At 31.0% G+C, this 18205-nt stretch overlaps 1 protein-coding gene and 1 non-coding gene across 2 annotated transcripts in view; one reads left to right on the top strand and one right to left on the bottom strand.

Annotated features, from left to right (window-relative positions):
• The window catches only part of Smp_134180 (putative receptor protein tyrosine phosphatase), a gene marked incomplete at both ends in the record, with an annotated part of 55364 nt that overhangs the window by 20449 nt on the left and 16710 nt on the right, over positions 1 to 18205 (bottom strand). Inside the window, 2 exons of the mRNA XM_018800024.1 lie at positions 7567 to 7740; positions 10761 to 11015. Of these exons, the coding sequence (XP_018653879.1) occupies positions 7567 to 7740; positions 10761 to 11015 (429 nt within the window). The remainder of the gene's footprint in view (positions 1 to 7566; positions 7741 to 10760; positions 11016 to 18205) is intronic.
• Smp_tRNA_01570_Leu_TAG.1.1 lies at positions 6769 to 6835 on the top strand. Its single transcript has one exon. It is a non-coding gene (tRNA).

Here is an 18205-nt window from a genome sequence, read left to right as displayed (position 1 = left end):
CTAAGAATATGTATATAATTTAATGTTGTGGTGTTATTAAAGTAAGCAGTTCAATATATAGACAGTAAAATACTTTTGATATTGATATCAATAAGTATATACAATGCAGAATCGAAGATGTATACAATCCTACTACACATCCAAAGTTCTTATTGGATTATTATAACATGATGATGATCTAGGAAATACGGTGTAGGTGGTGATAAGATTGATTAACTTTTCATTTAAATTAGATGTTCAACAGTTAATATATGGCTACTTATAGTACTTAACACAAGTCTAGATATATCTGTAAGCATAAGGAGAATGTTTCTTTTACTTTGCCCTAATTGTACTAAAAATATTTAGTAGCTCAACTATGAGATTAATTAATTAAATTATCATTTTCTCTCGGTACTTTTAATCCATCGTATAGTCGAAAGACACCTTTTCAAATACAAATTTAATATCAGTTAGCTGACCACTTCAAACGATTGTACCATGTTTTTAACTAAACATTTATCAATATTTTTAAATGAATAAACGAATAAAACTATACTCTGCATAGGATTTGATTACCCTAGCAACAAAAAATGAATACAAAAATAAATGGGGTTTATTTTTTGACAGAATTTAACTATTCTGACCATTTCTCTTAATTTTGTCTATTAAAACTTACATAATGAGCGAATAAAAATATTTGCCTATGTACATACGAATAAATAATATCATTATGTCGGCTAATTGTAAAAATGGTCAACAATGAATGGGAACAACACTTTATTGTCCATAGTTTAGCTGGGCATTTTACCATTATGATTACCATTACTATTATTATTATTACTATTGTTATAGTTATTATGAACTGAAGTTTGTTATACTGAATTTATCAGTAAGCGTCAATTTTCTCTCATCTAATCATTTCAATAATGTATACTCTATTGTATTGTATACAAATGACAACCTTTATACAAAACCCAAAGATAGTAGGGATAAACAAAACACATTTTAAAAAATGTGAGTTTTCCAATATCCTTTTTTTCAAAACTCCAAATTGTTCCCAGTCAGTATATTTAAATATTTATTCGTTTTTTTTTGTTCTTTTTGTTCTGACTTCAACAAAATTCAACTTTTATCTTTCATTCTGTCTCCTTTGCTTGATGGTGAATTTTCTGATATTAAACATATTCCAATGGTAATTACAGGAAAGAAAAAAAACTGTCTCGATTATCATTGTTACAGTATTGTTATTCTAATTGTGTGTACGTATAAACTGTGTTACATATTTTGGGGGGAGAGATGTAGATACAAAAAGTTTTCTATACATTTATGTATACATATTTTAAAAGCAGAAAAGAAGGTGAACGTTGACTTAAATATTCTCCTCTTGGTCACGTGTATACTATTTTAAAAAATAGATAAACTATTAATGTACGGAATTGATAGTAGCATATGATTTAACGGGGGGATGAGTGTGACATATGCTACTTATGTCGACAGATATAAGTAGTAAGTAATACCGATTGGAAATGGAAAACCTGGCAGCAGAAGACTATGAGGGTTGACTTGAAGAAAACAAGAACGGAACTAGAAAGGAATTGTAAATCGGAAGACAAATGAAGGAAATTCGCAAATGAAGTGTGTCATGTATGATTCTCATATTTTATCATGATTTTCCATGATTTTGTAACAAAATATATTAAGTAGTCCCCACCTATGTTTTCGTTCATTACTCTAATAGTATTACTGTAATTACGACTGTAATTACTACTGTTTCTCAGCTGATTAATTTACTTTCCAGATTGTAAAATCATGGTTATTCCACAGACTGATATGATTGATTAGTGAATAATATCTGAATTGAATTGTAAATGAACAGAGTTTTAAATCAGTTTGTTAACTAATCATCACCTTTACCTAATTTTTAGCACTAAAGTTAACAATTAAACTAAGTTGTCTGTAAATGTGATTTTAAAATGGTGTTTAACCTAAATGACAAAACATACATACTCCGAGGGCAGATTGCATGTCACCATGCGTTGTGACCATACATGTAAACATTTCTAAATATATAATAGAGAGTAATTGACGTAGGAAATTATCAGAGAATAGTGATAAATGGATACAAATATACAGACAAACGCAATACCAACAATCGAACAAAATTCGTCTATAAGAAAATGAAATACACAATGATTAATCTTCGTAAACCTATTTTTGAAAGAAATATTTCTATATCAGCATACAAAACTTATTTTTAATAGTTGAGATCATGAATCAATCAAAGCTAGACCACCATGGAAAACTTGAAGCACTGAACGGCAGTTTTGTCCTACTATGGGACTCTTCAGCAGTGAGCATCGACGATCCCGCCTCACGAGATTCGAACCCAGGACCTATCAGTTTCGCGCGCGAGCGCTTCACCACTAAACCACTGAGTCGGCACCCAACGGTGTTAATGTCCCACAATAGGACGAAACGGCCGTCCAGTGCTTCCAGGTTTTCCATGGTGGTCTAGCTTCAACTGATTCATGATCTCAACTATTAAAATTACTATAATATCCACAAAACCCCTTCTGATTATGAAACTTATATTATGGTAGCTGAAACCTTTAAAATACCTTTAAAATCTTCTAGAAATTATAAATAATTTAAACGTATATTTTGTTTACGGACATTGTCCAATGTTGTTCTGTTTGTATTCATGTATTATAATATTGTAATGGTTTAAAGTACACTCTGAATTCAGTTAAAAGTTTCTAATCATGAATGTTGTTTGAATTTCAAACATTGACTTATGTATTCAGTTCTGGATAACAAACTTCATTTGTCTATACGGAAGTGTATTGAATGTCGTTCAAATAAACTACACATTGCAGTTGGATGAATTTTATAGATTTTGGTTTGGTTTATAAGTTGTACTTAACACATATTGATGATAACTGAGGTATTATTAGAAGTATGAAGGCAACAGAAAGCTTCTTACTTCTAGTATGAGAAGTCACAGAAATTTATATCCACGTCCCGTACAGGGATTGGATCCAGGGCTATCAGATTACTCAGTGAATGATTAATTATTAAAGCAATCATGTCAGTGTCCGTCGGCACAAATGTATATCCAATCAATTTGTGATATAGTTTACTGGTAAGGAGTTTCAAACTAGACCAAGTAGCTGATCAGTGTTTTTCAGTTTTCAATAGTATCTCAAATGAACTCAACCCACAGTGAGTGCACCATACAAAATACAACTGAGTAGCCGTAAGTTGAATGGTTTAATCGCGATAATGAAGAACCACATATGCGAGTGTTTTGTTTTAATGTGGATTGTATCCTTGTTTTGCTCATCCCATACCTTAAAGAATCTTATTTCAAATTCTGCTTAATTCAAGACATACTGTAAAAGTTTTTGTGTACAATTCTCATTCAAATGCGTTAGAAATTAAAAAGAAATATTCAGTAAATTAGACTGAATGTCCATTCCGTTAATTGACACTTATTAATGTTCAATTCATAATAAGTAATGATTGAATTCATTCGGATTATCGGAAGTAATATTTCTAGATTCATTGGAAGAGTTAAACTGACACGTTAATTTAATAAGCATTTGGATGATGGTTTTTAGGTAATCAGGACAATGTCTTACCGTTAAATACAAGACTCACTTGTTTATCAGATTACGATTTCAGTAATTTTAAGCTGAAGTTTTGTGTTTTATAAATGAAAGACATATGACTATCTGTTATCTACCATGATAACTTTCAATATTACCTTAATTTGTTCCTGCACAATTTCACGTGATTACAAATGTTATCTTTTTAAATTTTACAGTAAACTACTTAATTAAACATTCAAGTAGTATATTTTGTAAAATTATTATTATAAATGGAGAAATTAAAAGTGAACTTAACTCAAAATAGCTTTCAGTGTATTAAGTACACTTGACACTTCGGAATTTTTAAAGGAAATGAACCAGTTAAGAAGATAATGGAGTACAATATATTTCTGTATTTTTGTACATTTAAATGGGTTGAATAATTTTTTTCTGGTTAGCGTTCTTTTAGCGAGTTAGTTTCCTACGGGATAAGGTCGCTAACCCCATGCCCAACACTCCTTTATCCGGTACTTCCAGTACCTGATTGTCATGTACGATCGGTTCACGGAGGATTTCAGAGAAGATGTGACAACTAAGCAGCTACAATAAATGAGACTAATAAGAAGTTCTTGTATTTGTGATTGCGGTAATTAAATTACTTGTAGACCTTGTGCAGACTACCATGATGTTGTCCTTCAATGTAACATATGTTGGAGGGAGATGTCTGCCAAAATAGGAACTTTTTTCGCTCGATCCAGATTGAGACTAAGGTATATTATAATAATTGCCGAAAACTGTATGGTAAAAGCACCAGTAACATTGACTGCACTAATCGCAGATGTTACTGAAACTTCGGCTGTTCAGTAGTATGATTATTGTAGGGATATATGCGTAATAAAAAGGACAAGCCTACACAACCGGAGTACACGCAAACAATGAAGCCATATGGATGAGTTCCTTTATCTTATGAGTTACGATTTTACAACCTTTGAACCTCTTTCTAACCTTGAAAAGGTTTTGGACCTTGTAAAAGAAGTGTATCCACTCTAATTCTCTGGTTTTGTATAATATATTTTTACTCCATACTAACTGTTGCCTGATTGGCTAATATTTCTCAAGGTCACTTGAGTCCTTTCAAAGGTCGCCCATAAATTACAGTCTCACCCTTTCTGATTATCCTAAGTGCATCTTGTTAAAATAACATAAATCATTCGGTAACGATGATAAAAATACATAATGATACAAGTTATACCCAAGTACGATTTTTACTAACATACTTTACCGATTATTAATCATCAATAAAATTCTCATGAATTATCCTCTTCCTTTTTTCCTTGCAAAAAAGGCATATGTCTTTGTGTAGTACAGTCTAGATGAAAACATGTAACATATGCATCAAATATTCTTATTCAGAAAGGGGTTTTGTGGAGGAGGAGTCCCACAATAGGACGAAAAGGGTCGTCCAGTGCTCCTAGGTTTTTCATGGCGGTCTAGCTTCAATTGACTCATGATTTCAACTATATAAAAATATTCTTAATGCTGAGATAAATTGTTACATGTCTCAATGTTAAGCCTATCAATCCCTAAATAAGATGGTTTTTCTCATATTATGAGATTGTGGATATATCGCAGAAAGGATTTGGACAAGGTTGATCACTAGGAAATTATGTCATTTACCCATATTAGTACTTACTTACTTGAAGGGCACTTGTAAATTATAAGAATTTCTAGTTCATTAATAAGCACCATAAGTTTGGCATTCTAGCCATTTACATATAGTTCGATATTCGATACATTATATGTTTTAGCTATTTCGAATAAAGACGGTGTACAACTCAGATTTTGTTGAATATATATATATATATATGTTTTTTTCCGTTTGGTTACTGATAAATTTTCTCTATTCCATTTTTAACAGTAGTCTGACTCATTGTTCCATTTTTTTCTGTTTTGTTTTGGTTTTGACGAAATAACAAGTAAAATTCGTTCGCTTACAAAAATGCTGAGTCATAAAAAATTCAATTCCAGTGAAAAGAAAAAAGTTCTTTCAATTTTCAATAATTTCACAAAATATACAAATATCTTATTTGTTTCTTTCTGTCCAGGTTTATTACTTCCCTATAAACACATTAACATAAATTCAAAATTGGTTTACTGAAGTTTAATAACAGAAGTTAGTAAGCTGTGATTATTCGGAAGGTTTAGTTATGAATAACACTATAAGCAGAGATAGATGGTGAACAGCAGTGGAATTCAGGAAGTTCATTTCGTCTTATTTGGGACTCATCAGTTGGATGGACTTGTATTCTGGAGTCACGGAATGAAAATCAAATACTAGATGGAGGTACATTTAGTTGACGAGTCCTAAATAGGACTATATGAACATCCTGGATTCCATTGTTATTCACCATCTATTTCTGTTTAAAATGCACTGATTCTGTCTAAGTCTTCTAACATTACGTATCTCAATAGGTAACATTATCAAGGTTTGATTTCATAATTTCGAATAAATTGAGCATTTGGTAGATTGTTATAAATAAACATAATATCCCAATGAGTAGAAAAAAAATAGATTTTTTGACGTTTCTTTACCTAATGTAAGCCACTTATTCAGGGAACAAATAACCAAATATATTATTTATTTATTACGTATCTCAGTAACCTATAGCCTTTTCATAATTAAGCACGAGTACATTCAGATAATATTCATCATTGTTCAGTTCCAAAAATTTAAAACATTCAGTTTTGTTGGAATTTTTACACAGTTGAAATATAGGTGACCCAATCATTTAACCATACTGCTATGCACAGTGTATTTCCTATGAATCATCATTAGATTAATTCAGCACTGTAGTTAATGAGTTTTTCAAAAGATCAGCTCTAATAATTTTTACTAGTTACTTCAGATAAACAATGTTATCAATGAGCTCGAAATCTGAGTATACAGACTTCTTCTGATTATATACTACTATTTAAATGCTAAGAACAGTAAGCTGAAATGACAAAGATCCTAGTTGATGAAATTCCATCAACACTATCGATCATAAAATATTTCGACTACACATTTACTCATTTATTAAACCTTTTTTTAGCTGAATTCACTTAGTATTGTTTGTTTGAGTCTTCCCATTGATGCTTACAATACTAAGTGAATTTAAACTTCACCCCATTGTACAAACAAGAGGCTATCAGGACTCAGTAGCTAAGTGGATAACGCGATTGCGTTAGAAGCGAAAGGTGCTGGGTTCGAGTCCCAGAGTGAACATCAACTCTGAGATGCAGGTCCATCCAACTGACTAGTCCCAAATAGGATGAAACGCGCGTCCTAGATTCTACTGCTAGCCCACTATCCATCTTTGCTTTTTTAGCTGAATTTAAAATAACTGCGCTATGTTGCGTTACACTCGTGAAACACCATCTCAACTGAATACTTGTTTAACAATAATGTTATCATGGGCTCTAATCTATTTTATAAAAAAATATGAGGATTTTACAAAATAAGGTAAATGTTTCCACTGGTGAAATAGAAACAATTTACTTTGATATTTATATCAAACTACTTAAAAGAATGGGAATTTGGCCAAATTCATTTGATAATGAATAATATAAATAAACGTTAAGTTACTGCAAAGGGCGTGACGTCTTGCAGCTGCTAAGATACCATCATATATATGTATATATACATGGGTGGACACAGACTGAATAAAAGATATTTTCATTACAACTGAATAATTTAATCCTATTTTGGGATGTTTTGCTTAAGTAGTATGTAATAAATAATTCTGTGTTCAACAAATAAAAAACCCTAATACTTAAAGACATATCATAATCTGTGTTAACTGAGTCTATTCACTGGTTCTTTTTTTTGTATATGAGATCTATTTTTCCTTAAAATTAAGTATCGTGTTACTTTTCACCAAGTTTACAATGAATTAGACGTTAGAAAGGAAATTATTTGAGACAATAAACAAAATAGAACAGTATTTCTACTTACTGTGTCTATACTTATTTTTTCGGTGGAACTATCAGCTAAGTGAACGGGAGCAACAACTAGAAAATATTGTCGTATTTTTCCATATTGCTCACTGACACGACTTAACTGAAGTAAAACTTGTAATCGACTTGGTGATACAGCAACCGGTATTGGTGTTGGTACGAAAAGGTGGACCTGTAAATTAAAAAGAATAACCAGATAATTTATGACATGAAATATGATAAATAGAAGGTCTTGTATGATCTCAAATGCATATTCGTTGAAAGAAAATAAAAAATAACATGTGATCAATGAAATACAAAATTTAAAAAATATGTTTTAATCTTCACCGACTTCATTCAAGGTATGTTCAAATTTCTACTAAGAAATAATGGGTGTTCACATATATCAGTAGTGTAGTACTTGGATGTCTGTAAAATTGATTGATTGCGCATTACAAACCAAAAGAAGTTAGAAATGTGAATCAGAAGTTTGCAATTCAGTAGTCTAGGAGATATGGGAAAGTTATAGGTCTTAAATCCAATCCGTCTTAGGGTCATAAATGTACACGCTTAGAACCTTCATACAAAGAAGAAAAATTATCCAGCGGTCCTTGTATTTTAGTGCTTCCTCTGTTAGTGTTGATTTGTGGAGAAAATCATCTTGGAAAACCTTTGTTTAGATATGAGAGAAAGAATGGTCAATTTCAGAAATGACGGTGTACACACCTAAAAATAATTTAACCATTCTGAAGTTTATAGGGTTAAAATACATTCTTTGAATGTTTAATTTTAGTCCATACCTGTGGTCTTAAATAACTATGGTGTGTTAAAAGACTTAAAATAAATGAGAATTGATGTCAGTAGATTGATTCATGATCAGTAATCCTCTGAAGGTTTTGTCACAGTTAACGTTCGATGACCGACTGACCAATCTGAGACCAGTTTTTACAACTAATCGATACGGTTCGAAAGATCTTTGAATAACAGCTAAATACCAAGAAAGTTATTTTAGTCTAAGCTTTAAATCATGCGCTCAATTTTAATAATTCACTGCAGTATGTAATAAGTTTATGAAATTGACGTAAATTGTATTGTAAAGTCTGTAAAATCCATATAAAAGTCTTTCATAAGCAACGAAATGTTACTGTATGAGATAAAAACTAGAAAATGTTTTTTTTCTTATATTTTACTCTTTTTCAGTGACATACTACTATGATGTAAGCAGTAGTCTGATGCTTTATACTTTCTGGGCTAAATAAGAACTTGAATTAAAAACTGGCATAACACTTAATATCAATTATATACCAATATTCATTCATTTAGTCTATGAAAAAATAATCAATAATTATTTGTTCCGTTCATTACGCTGGGAAATAGAAGCAGATATGAAAAGGATGAATAACAACTGGAAAGAACTGGAAAGGATTGCCCAGGACAGGGTTGGATGGAGAATGATGATGTGTGGCCTTTGCTTCTTCACGAGGGGTATCAGGCGTAAGTAAGCAAGTAAGTATTTGTTCCGTTCAAGAGAGTTAAATGTTGACTTATCAAAATACAATTCTTTTAGAAAGATCATAATTTCTAAAAGGTTACTTATTCAAATCTATTTATATTCACTCATTGTGAATTTTGTTCATTTTTTTTCTTAAGGAAATTAAACAGAACTGGTATTTTCAATTCTAATCACTGGAATTTCCAGAAATATAATCCTTTTTTTAAATATCTTCCTTACATTACGCACTAAACTATTATGAAAGTTTATATGATCAAATAAAACTAATACTTTTCAACTAAGTAACTGTCACTATCCTGGCAACGTCCTTGAATATCTGGTCTACCTGTTCCTTCCATCTACGTATTTCAATAAGTTATCTGTCTTTATTTGTTTTAACACATCATTATGTCTATTAATCACATAATGTATTCAGGTGCGTTTGTGAAAAGTTTACGACCTTTTGCTGTACAAGTTACAAAAAAGTACAATTAGAGACATCGTGATAGCTGGCAATATGCATTGAAAAGAATGAATTATATTCAAATGTCGACTTCTGAAATGTTAATATCTAACTGGCGATCTATCAATATTTATCGTCAATATCGATCAAGAAAAAACAAAAGGAAACTTGTTGGAATACGTCATGCTGAGAATTCTATATTGTACTAAAAATATAATATTGAATAAAGCCATTAATAATAATAATAATGTAACCTTTTATGAAATATATAGAAATATAAGATATGATACATTAAAATATTTGGTTTCATCCATCTAAGCTATGGTTTATATCATTACGTTCAGTCAAACAAGATGACTATCTCACTTCAACAATGGTGGAAAACTTCATTAGTCTTGATCTAATAATAGAACTTGGTTAGTTGGTCTTGAAATTAGTCCCATATAAAGAAATGATTATCATATGATCAAATAGATTTTATGTATAACAGTCCAATTTTAGGATGGTTATTTTGTGAACAGTTATCAAGTGTAGAATTAATTAAACATAGTTAGCTATTACAACCATTCTAAATCGATAGTTGATTTATTACCTGGTCAAAAACATTCATTAAAATAATGTTACTAGGCAGTGAATATGCCTTCTTGTTACTACACTTATACTTGCGAAAATGTTCTGTTTTCAGTCTTCCATTTCTTGGAGCAATGCCATTCACCTTTTACTCGATGAGTCACCGGCGATATTCGGAACTTTTTTCTTTCTATCATATTGATTGGCTATTTTCTATTTCTCTCATATTCGTTTAGTTTTTTTAAGGTTTTACTTTACTGGATTTTTGCTTAAGTTGTCTACTTTGTCTCAGCTTTTCATTAACCTTTTCTCTAGTCTCTACATTATCTTGGATCCCATGACTTTGGAGAATTTTCTGAGAGGAAACAATATAACTGAAGCCTATTAATTTATTACACCCATTATATTCGTATTTATAGAATCACATTTGTAGCACACAGGATTCATTTTATGACACTTAAAACACATTTCTAGCATTTGAGACAATTTTATTCTGGATCCTTTCCGAATAAATATTCGTTTATAATATTGGCACCACAAAATATCAGCTCATTATTTCCATTGGTTTGTATATTACGGGATGTGTTTAGCACTAAGAAAGTGGATTTTAGGTTTTGATTTAAAGAAATGCCTCTACAAATTATAGCCAATAAAAAAATTCACTTATTCATTGATTTTTTTCATTTACTTTCAAAAATTTAAACTTACGTTGCATTTGAGTAAAACAACTTGTTGTTTCCCAATTACTTTGCATATTCAATGTTAAATCATAATATGCACTTAATTGTACATCATAAACACTATTCGGTTCCAGATCACTAACTGTATACGTATAACCAGAATGTAATGCAGCATATGTTACACTAACACTACGAGCTGGAAATTCCAAACGTTTAATTACACCAGCATCATCAGCGAATTTCTTGGAGCCACCAATACGTAACTATAAAGTATTGTGACGAAAATATATGCAGATAGTATTATTTGTTCATTTACACTTACTATATAAAATATTTGTAAATTTTAAATTTTATAACTGTTTTCAATGTGACAATGTTTGAAAAAGAAGTATTTATTTACCCGATTGAAGAAACATAAAATCACTATGTTAATTAAAGATATCTTGTTAGCAAGCCTTATAGTGAATTTTAGTTGAATCAATGGGCCTAATGGGTTTCAAATCCACAACATATGGTGTCATAGACAGAGTTGAATTCCAATATAGACAAAACTCAGGTTCACGTGATCCATAAAATTCGATGAGCACAGAGGATTTAGACAAATATAACGTTACTTATTATTTAGTAATCATTCACTGTCGACTTATTACAGTTAGTCATACACTATCATCAATTCGAGATTTATCTTCGTGTTTTTCCTAAAATAAGTGGAGAATGAGGTATTAACCTTTTTTCAGCTGAATAACCTAGTATTCATTGATACTATTGCACGACTAAAGCTGATTTAATATTCAAATAAGGACAGACAAATTATATTTTATTCTGAGTAGTACAAGTATTCATTTCAAAATACACCTAAATGGTGTTCGGAATAATCAGATTTTCATATATATATATATTGGTTTACAGGTATTGTACTTAACTTGATACTTTGTGTTCATATATTCCCGGCCATATACATTGGCAGGCACGCATAACTGAGGAGTATCATCCTTATATGAAACCGATTTCATATATATTATCTCTGTACAAAATAGTAACAGTCATTGAAGAAAATACATTTTACAGTAAAGTTCCAACTAAGTTCACTGAAATACATCTTGATGGATGTATAGAAAAACAAAGAATGCCATGAATGATATACATCAGTTTGGTTTCATTCAGTTAGGTAGAGACTTGGTATTCACTACATACTCATAATCTCTTTAATATAATAATCAAGAAATACATGATAATACTAATCTTAAATATATATTTAAGTAATACATCACAAGGAACAATTAATTAATTTTCTTGTTGGAAAAAAATTAATGACAGACCTAATCAAATCAACACCAAAAAAACAGAAACACAAAAACAGAAAAACGGTTCCCTTTCCCCCCCTTTTGTTCTCAGACAAAAATTGATTTATTAAATTTTGGATTTTTATTTAAATGAAGAGACAGAATCATTTTATAGTGAACAAAAGAAGAAATTAATAGCCTAGAATCTAGTTGATAATCAAAATGTGTTTGCTTGTTTTTTTTCTTATTTTAATTAAATAAATGAAGTCCTAACTCTATCGATTTGAAAAGAGTTAAAGAGAAATATGTCTATTGTAATTTTGAGGGTATGTTGAATAATTTAGAAATGAAAAGAGTTAGGTTGCAAACAGTATGGGGAGAAGAAAGTGTGCATATATCTATATACACATACATCACTAAACATCTAGTAGGATTTATTTATATTCAGAGGCATATTGATCATTTAAAAGACAGTCTGATCAGTTGGAGTATAGATACATGTAATGTCATACAAGAAAGGATCGAAAACACTCAATTATCGATATCACTTAGTTGGAATCAAGTGGTTTACTTAATAAGCTTCAATGTTATCATAATATAACGTGAACATCATCTGATATTATCGATAAGCTACAGTTACAGTTCAGATATATATGACTACATGAGTTATGATTTTCTACTGGAACTTAGTGAGAGTCATCCTTGAAGCTAATTAGAATAAAGCTGTGGTAATTTTTCATCAAACAGTATAAAGTAAAATGGTCTTCAAGTTCACAAATATTCCCTCAAAACAAGCTTCATCATTTTGTTGAAGTCTCACTGGAAATATTAGATCTACGTTTCAACATCATGAGTTGTAATTGAATAAAATAATCGATTTTTATGTAATGATGACGAATTGTTTTTTTTACAAAGAGATATTATGGAGTGGCAAAGTAAGGTAGAAACATGGGTCAGATTCAACAATCAAGTCCATGAAATATGATTCTAATTGTAAGGCAAAGACAATATTTATCTTTTCAGTAATGATCTACCAGGTTTATCTTCGGAGGATTCTGGATAGGTCTGGTTACATTAATATTACGTTAATACTAAAGAGTTATGTCGCTTTCTTGTTAACTGAACACAAATGTTGATTAATGCTTGTTCATTATTATTAACTTATTTATCGCGTATCAAATTTCAATAAGATATGACCATATTTCTAGACTATCAACTTTGTTTAGGGCAGATATTGACCCTTCCTTTCAAAACTTGAAGTGTAGGGCAGTGGTTAAATTAACAGATTGCGATTTGGAACGCTGCACGACAAACTCTACGTCAGAAAATTAGGCAGCATTCTTTGTTTTGAACAAACATTGTCGTTCAACGTTAATTTCTTAAACTTAAGATTATTAAATGAGTTAGATTACATTCACCTTCAAATCGTATAGATTTCCCATTTTTCTGACATCAGAACTGTATGCTATAGTATATCGCATTAACTCACTTATACTAGAAGCCCTCTTAGAACTAGATCAGCACCAAAGGTTAGATAACGTGACGTTTAACTTACCTCTTCATATACTTTGTTATAAATAGTACGATCGACTACTTTTTCTTACTTCCAAGTAAGTGATTATTGGTGTTAATATTATCATTATCAAGTTTGCGTTTCCTGTGTTATGAATAAGGTTATACATGAATAGTGTTAGTAATGTATAAGTTTTAGATTTCATATCTTCATGAATAAACTGGATAATAATGTTTTAAATTAAGTCACATGCTTATTGGCTTTGTCTCTGAATTTCATACACAAATAAAGATATTTTTGTCAAGTTCCTGTTTTAAAAAAACTGTATCAGTGTGAAGAATCTAGTAGTTGGCAATATATATTTTGATAGTTGAGATCATGAAACGGCCGTCCAGTGCTTTCAGGTTTTCCATGGTGGTCTGGCTTCAATCGATTCACGATCTCAACTATCAAAATTACTATAATATTCACAAAAACCCTTCTGAAAATATATATTGCCAAACTGTTAAGACTGATTTCATAAAAAACAAAAATAAGTGCAGTAAGTATATTAACAATCAATAACTAAGTGATAGCCAGGAAACAAAATCACTGGGTTAGACTGAAATTAAGGACTAAACAAATATGACATTGGTCACAAATCAACGATTAATAAATTTTAAATATCTCAATACTACAGGTGGTCAATTGAAGTCCATGTAACTCAGTAGTAACATCTCTGACTGTGAAGCTGGATGGCATGGCTTTAAACCCTTCATGGATCATTGGTTCTCTCAAGATTTTAGGGTTTCTCACTGGTTATCTCCAATCACTCTACACCAAAACATAAAGCACGAGATTTCTAGTCACTTACACTGATACCCACATCACAACATATCGATAGGATTTGTTATAAACTTAAAAGAGTAGATGAGCATACCGTTGGACAGTACTAATTGATTAACAAGTGTAAAGTTATAGATGCATTCAATCACTACAATACGAATTATGAGATAACAAATAATTAAAAACTTAAGTGAACATAATCTGACATTCAGTGACCCATCATCGCTGTTGCTTCTTCCATTTATTAGGTAATCAGTTTACATACATAGATTCATCTTCAAATACTATGTTGCATTCCCAATAATAAACCATATTCTGTAAATTTGCATTATCCCATTCCTCCTAGCTATACATATACCTTTCTTTGACATTAAATATCAGGTTAAATGAAATTCCTATACAATAAATAAACTGTAAAGTAGGGCTTTTGACATTGAAGCTTTTCTTAGAACCAACTTAGAACACTTGTTTATTTCTATGTAAACAATTACATTTGTGCGTGTTATCTAAAATGATAAATGGTTTCCATATAAAATCTTAAGTTTTTTTTCATTAAATTTTCCAAATAAACGTTATTAAAGTAAGAATAGTTGAAATTAGTAGTATAGTAGTATACAAACAAAAATTCATTACGCATATATTATGACCATAAACTAGGAATGTTCAAAAGGTATTATTGAATGGAGTATAATTTGTTAAGGACTTTTCAATGGAACTTTTCACATCAAAAACATCAAATACTGGATAGAAATTTCAAAGAAAAAAAAATTAAACAAACAAATAATCCGACAACATAAATCATTGACAATTTGATTTGGGTTTTTTTTTTGGCTTGCAGAAATGTTGCCATATATACTCACCAATTGGTGATTTTCAGTTCTAGATTTAAAATGATGAGTATGTATGCATATATATATATATGCACTTACATAGAAGTCTAATTTATGGGTTATATTCGTGATAAATTTCTAGCTAGCTGTACATACACTTTGTCTATGTCATTCCCTATTTTCTTTAATCTTTTTTTGTTAAAGATTTTGATAAATAGCATAATGCTCATCTACGGAGGAAGATAATTTCTGATAAAAGTTCTGAATTATCATTCAAAGGAATACTACTACTCTTCAGTGAATTGTAGTAGAGTTATAAACTGAGTTAATTGTTACAATGTATAAACTTATCGAAAAGCTTAAGAAATATGCTTTAAATGAATAGATAAGGCTTATAATGTTTAGTGTTTCCATCGCAAGTGGATTACAACTAACCTGACTTCTGTGGATGAACTGGATTTTTGTTCTAGCAAATAGATGATTTGTAAAATTAACAACAAGTTGGAATACCGAAAGTTATGGTGAACACTATTATAGAAATACTGTAGTGTATGCTACTTATTTCGACAGGTATAAGTAGTATGTAACATTAATCAAAAGTGAATAAAACCTGGCAGCAAAAGGTTGAGATGATTGAATAAAAGAGAATTGCAACAGAGGGTAAAAGGGAATGAAGGGACAATAAAGTTTGAGACAATTAATGGACATTTTGCAAATGAAGTATTGAACGTATAGTTTTTTTACAATTCACCAAATAACTAAGTAATCTTATGCTAAAATACATTTGGTCGTACCCCACCTGTGCTTTCATTCATTACAATATAAGTACTATTTGTGGAGAATGTATTATGTATAAATGATATCCAGTTACTGTCTACTATTCGGTTCAAGAAAACTATTTAAGGATATTTTGATTACATAACATCAAATGAATGTTTACATTTTGAGCAACATAGATTAAAGAAAAGGTTAGGGAATATATAATAACAAACATTATATAGCATATATAAAAGTAAATAAACACTGACAATATCTTGAATTGCTTAGTTCGTATAAAGAGTCATTTTTTCTTTAATTAAACGACCTCAAGGCGATTCAAATTGTTAGGATGTTTTGAAAAATTTACAGCCAATTGTTCAAAATAACATTCCATCACCTTTGAAAGATTAACTCTGAGAAAAATAAACAACACGTATTTTTCAATTTAGAATATGTTCTCATAATCTTATAACAAAAAGATAACTGTGTTTTTTTTATGATTCTTATAACAAGGATGATGTAAAGAGTTACTTGATCTAGTTAAATGATTGTTATAATAGCCCTCAAATGCCCTGGTACGGCGGAGAGTGGGGAGAGTTAGCTCTCCCTCTCGAAATGCTCTCACATGGCCTTTGTCAGGGAAGTCCTACTCACTGCCTTCTCGTGGCATCACTGTTGTTTACGAAATTGAAAGGACGAAAAGCGAATGTCCGGCGCTTTAACCGGGTTGGTGGACACGGGAATTCCACCTAGGGGAGTTGGGAAACCCTGATTCCAAACCAATGGTGCACATGAGTTCCAGTATCCTGATGGAACAAATGGCGTATGAATCAATCGTTGGTCACCGGCTTCCATGGGACCGCATCTCCCTACGATGCTCCACTGGCATGTGGGTCAGACCTTTGAGTCAAAAGCCCCCTAAGAAAACCACGTGCTTCAGTTTGGGCACCTGGGCAGTATCATAGCTCTCAAACAAATCAAATGAGATTTGTGTAGCGCATATGCATCTGGTGCCCCCTTGTATCAATATTTATGTGTTTAAATAAAAATAATAATAAATTGTTATAATTAATCACTTTTAAAGTGGAAAACGATATTTGATATAGAATACTCTATATGAATAATCTGTTAATAAAACTAAATGTGACATTATTAGTTGAATTCATTAGTCAATTGAATCTGGACCACTATGAAAAACCTGGAATGCAATGGAAGACGGACGTTTCGTCCTACTATGGGACTCCTCAGTAATGTGCATCCACAATCCAAACCCGCGGTATTTGAAACCAGGATATTTCCTAATTTCGTCAGCTGAATTATGGATTTAATCTATCAGGTTTAATAGCTGAAAAATATTTTTTTTCCTGATAATTTTATTCAAGGGTGATATATAATTGATATCTAAAATGAACATTACATACAATAATAAACCCTCTTCTTTCAGTCATTAATGTTGGTGTTTAAATGAGAATACTTAGCTCTCAAGTAATAATTGTTTCTTGTCAGCGTGAATTGTTTTAATGAGATTAATGAAAATATAAGTTTTTAACAAATTTCATTCAATACTGCAACTTCATTGAGATTAGATAAGCACACCATCATATGTCATCCCAGTATTCTAGAAGTTAAATGCTTGCCTATAGGTCGAAGGTCGTGAGTTTGTTTCTTAGTAGGTTCACAGACGATTGTCTAACCAAGGTCAGTCCTCATTGTATACCATAAAAATATGCAAGAATGAAGTCATGTTTCTTTGTTTTTTTTAGGAAAAAACACAAAACTACTTTTAAAGAGAAGTCTTGAATTAGTAGTGAATAGAATAATTTTATAGTAATTACTAAAATTAGAAGTTTTAATTCAATTGTAGAAACTAATTATTTAAATTAATTCCTCATTACAATTCAGCTAAATAAAACACTTCATATAATTAGACTCCTTGAAAAATATACACAGAGCAAGAACAATACAGTTTGTAGAATATATTGAATTCTCTCTATTACACGATTTCTTATCAGTTGGATACAACTAAATATTATAAACATTAATATGAATATAATTATTATCATCAGAAGGGGTTTTGTGGAGATTTAGTATTTTCATAGTTGAAAGCGTGAGTCAATTGAAGCTAGACCACCAGGGAAAACCTGAAAGCATTGGACGGCCGTTTCGCCTTATTGTGGGACTCCTCAGCAGTGCGCATCCATGACCTCGCCTCACGAGATTCGAACCCAGGACCTACTAGTGCT

This window comes from Schistosoma mansoni, chromosome W (assembly GCF_000237925.1).
Source record: "Schistosoma mansoni strain Puerto Rico chromosome W, complete genome".
In the NCBI taxonomy this organism is placed as follows: domain Eukaryota; kingdom Metazoa; phylum Platyhelminthes; class Trematoda; order Strigeidida; family Schistosomatidae; genus Schistosoma; species Schistosoma mansoni.
This window is presented reverse-complemented; position numbering and strand designations above follow the sequence as displayed.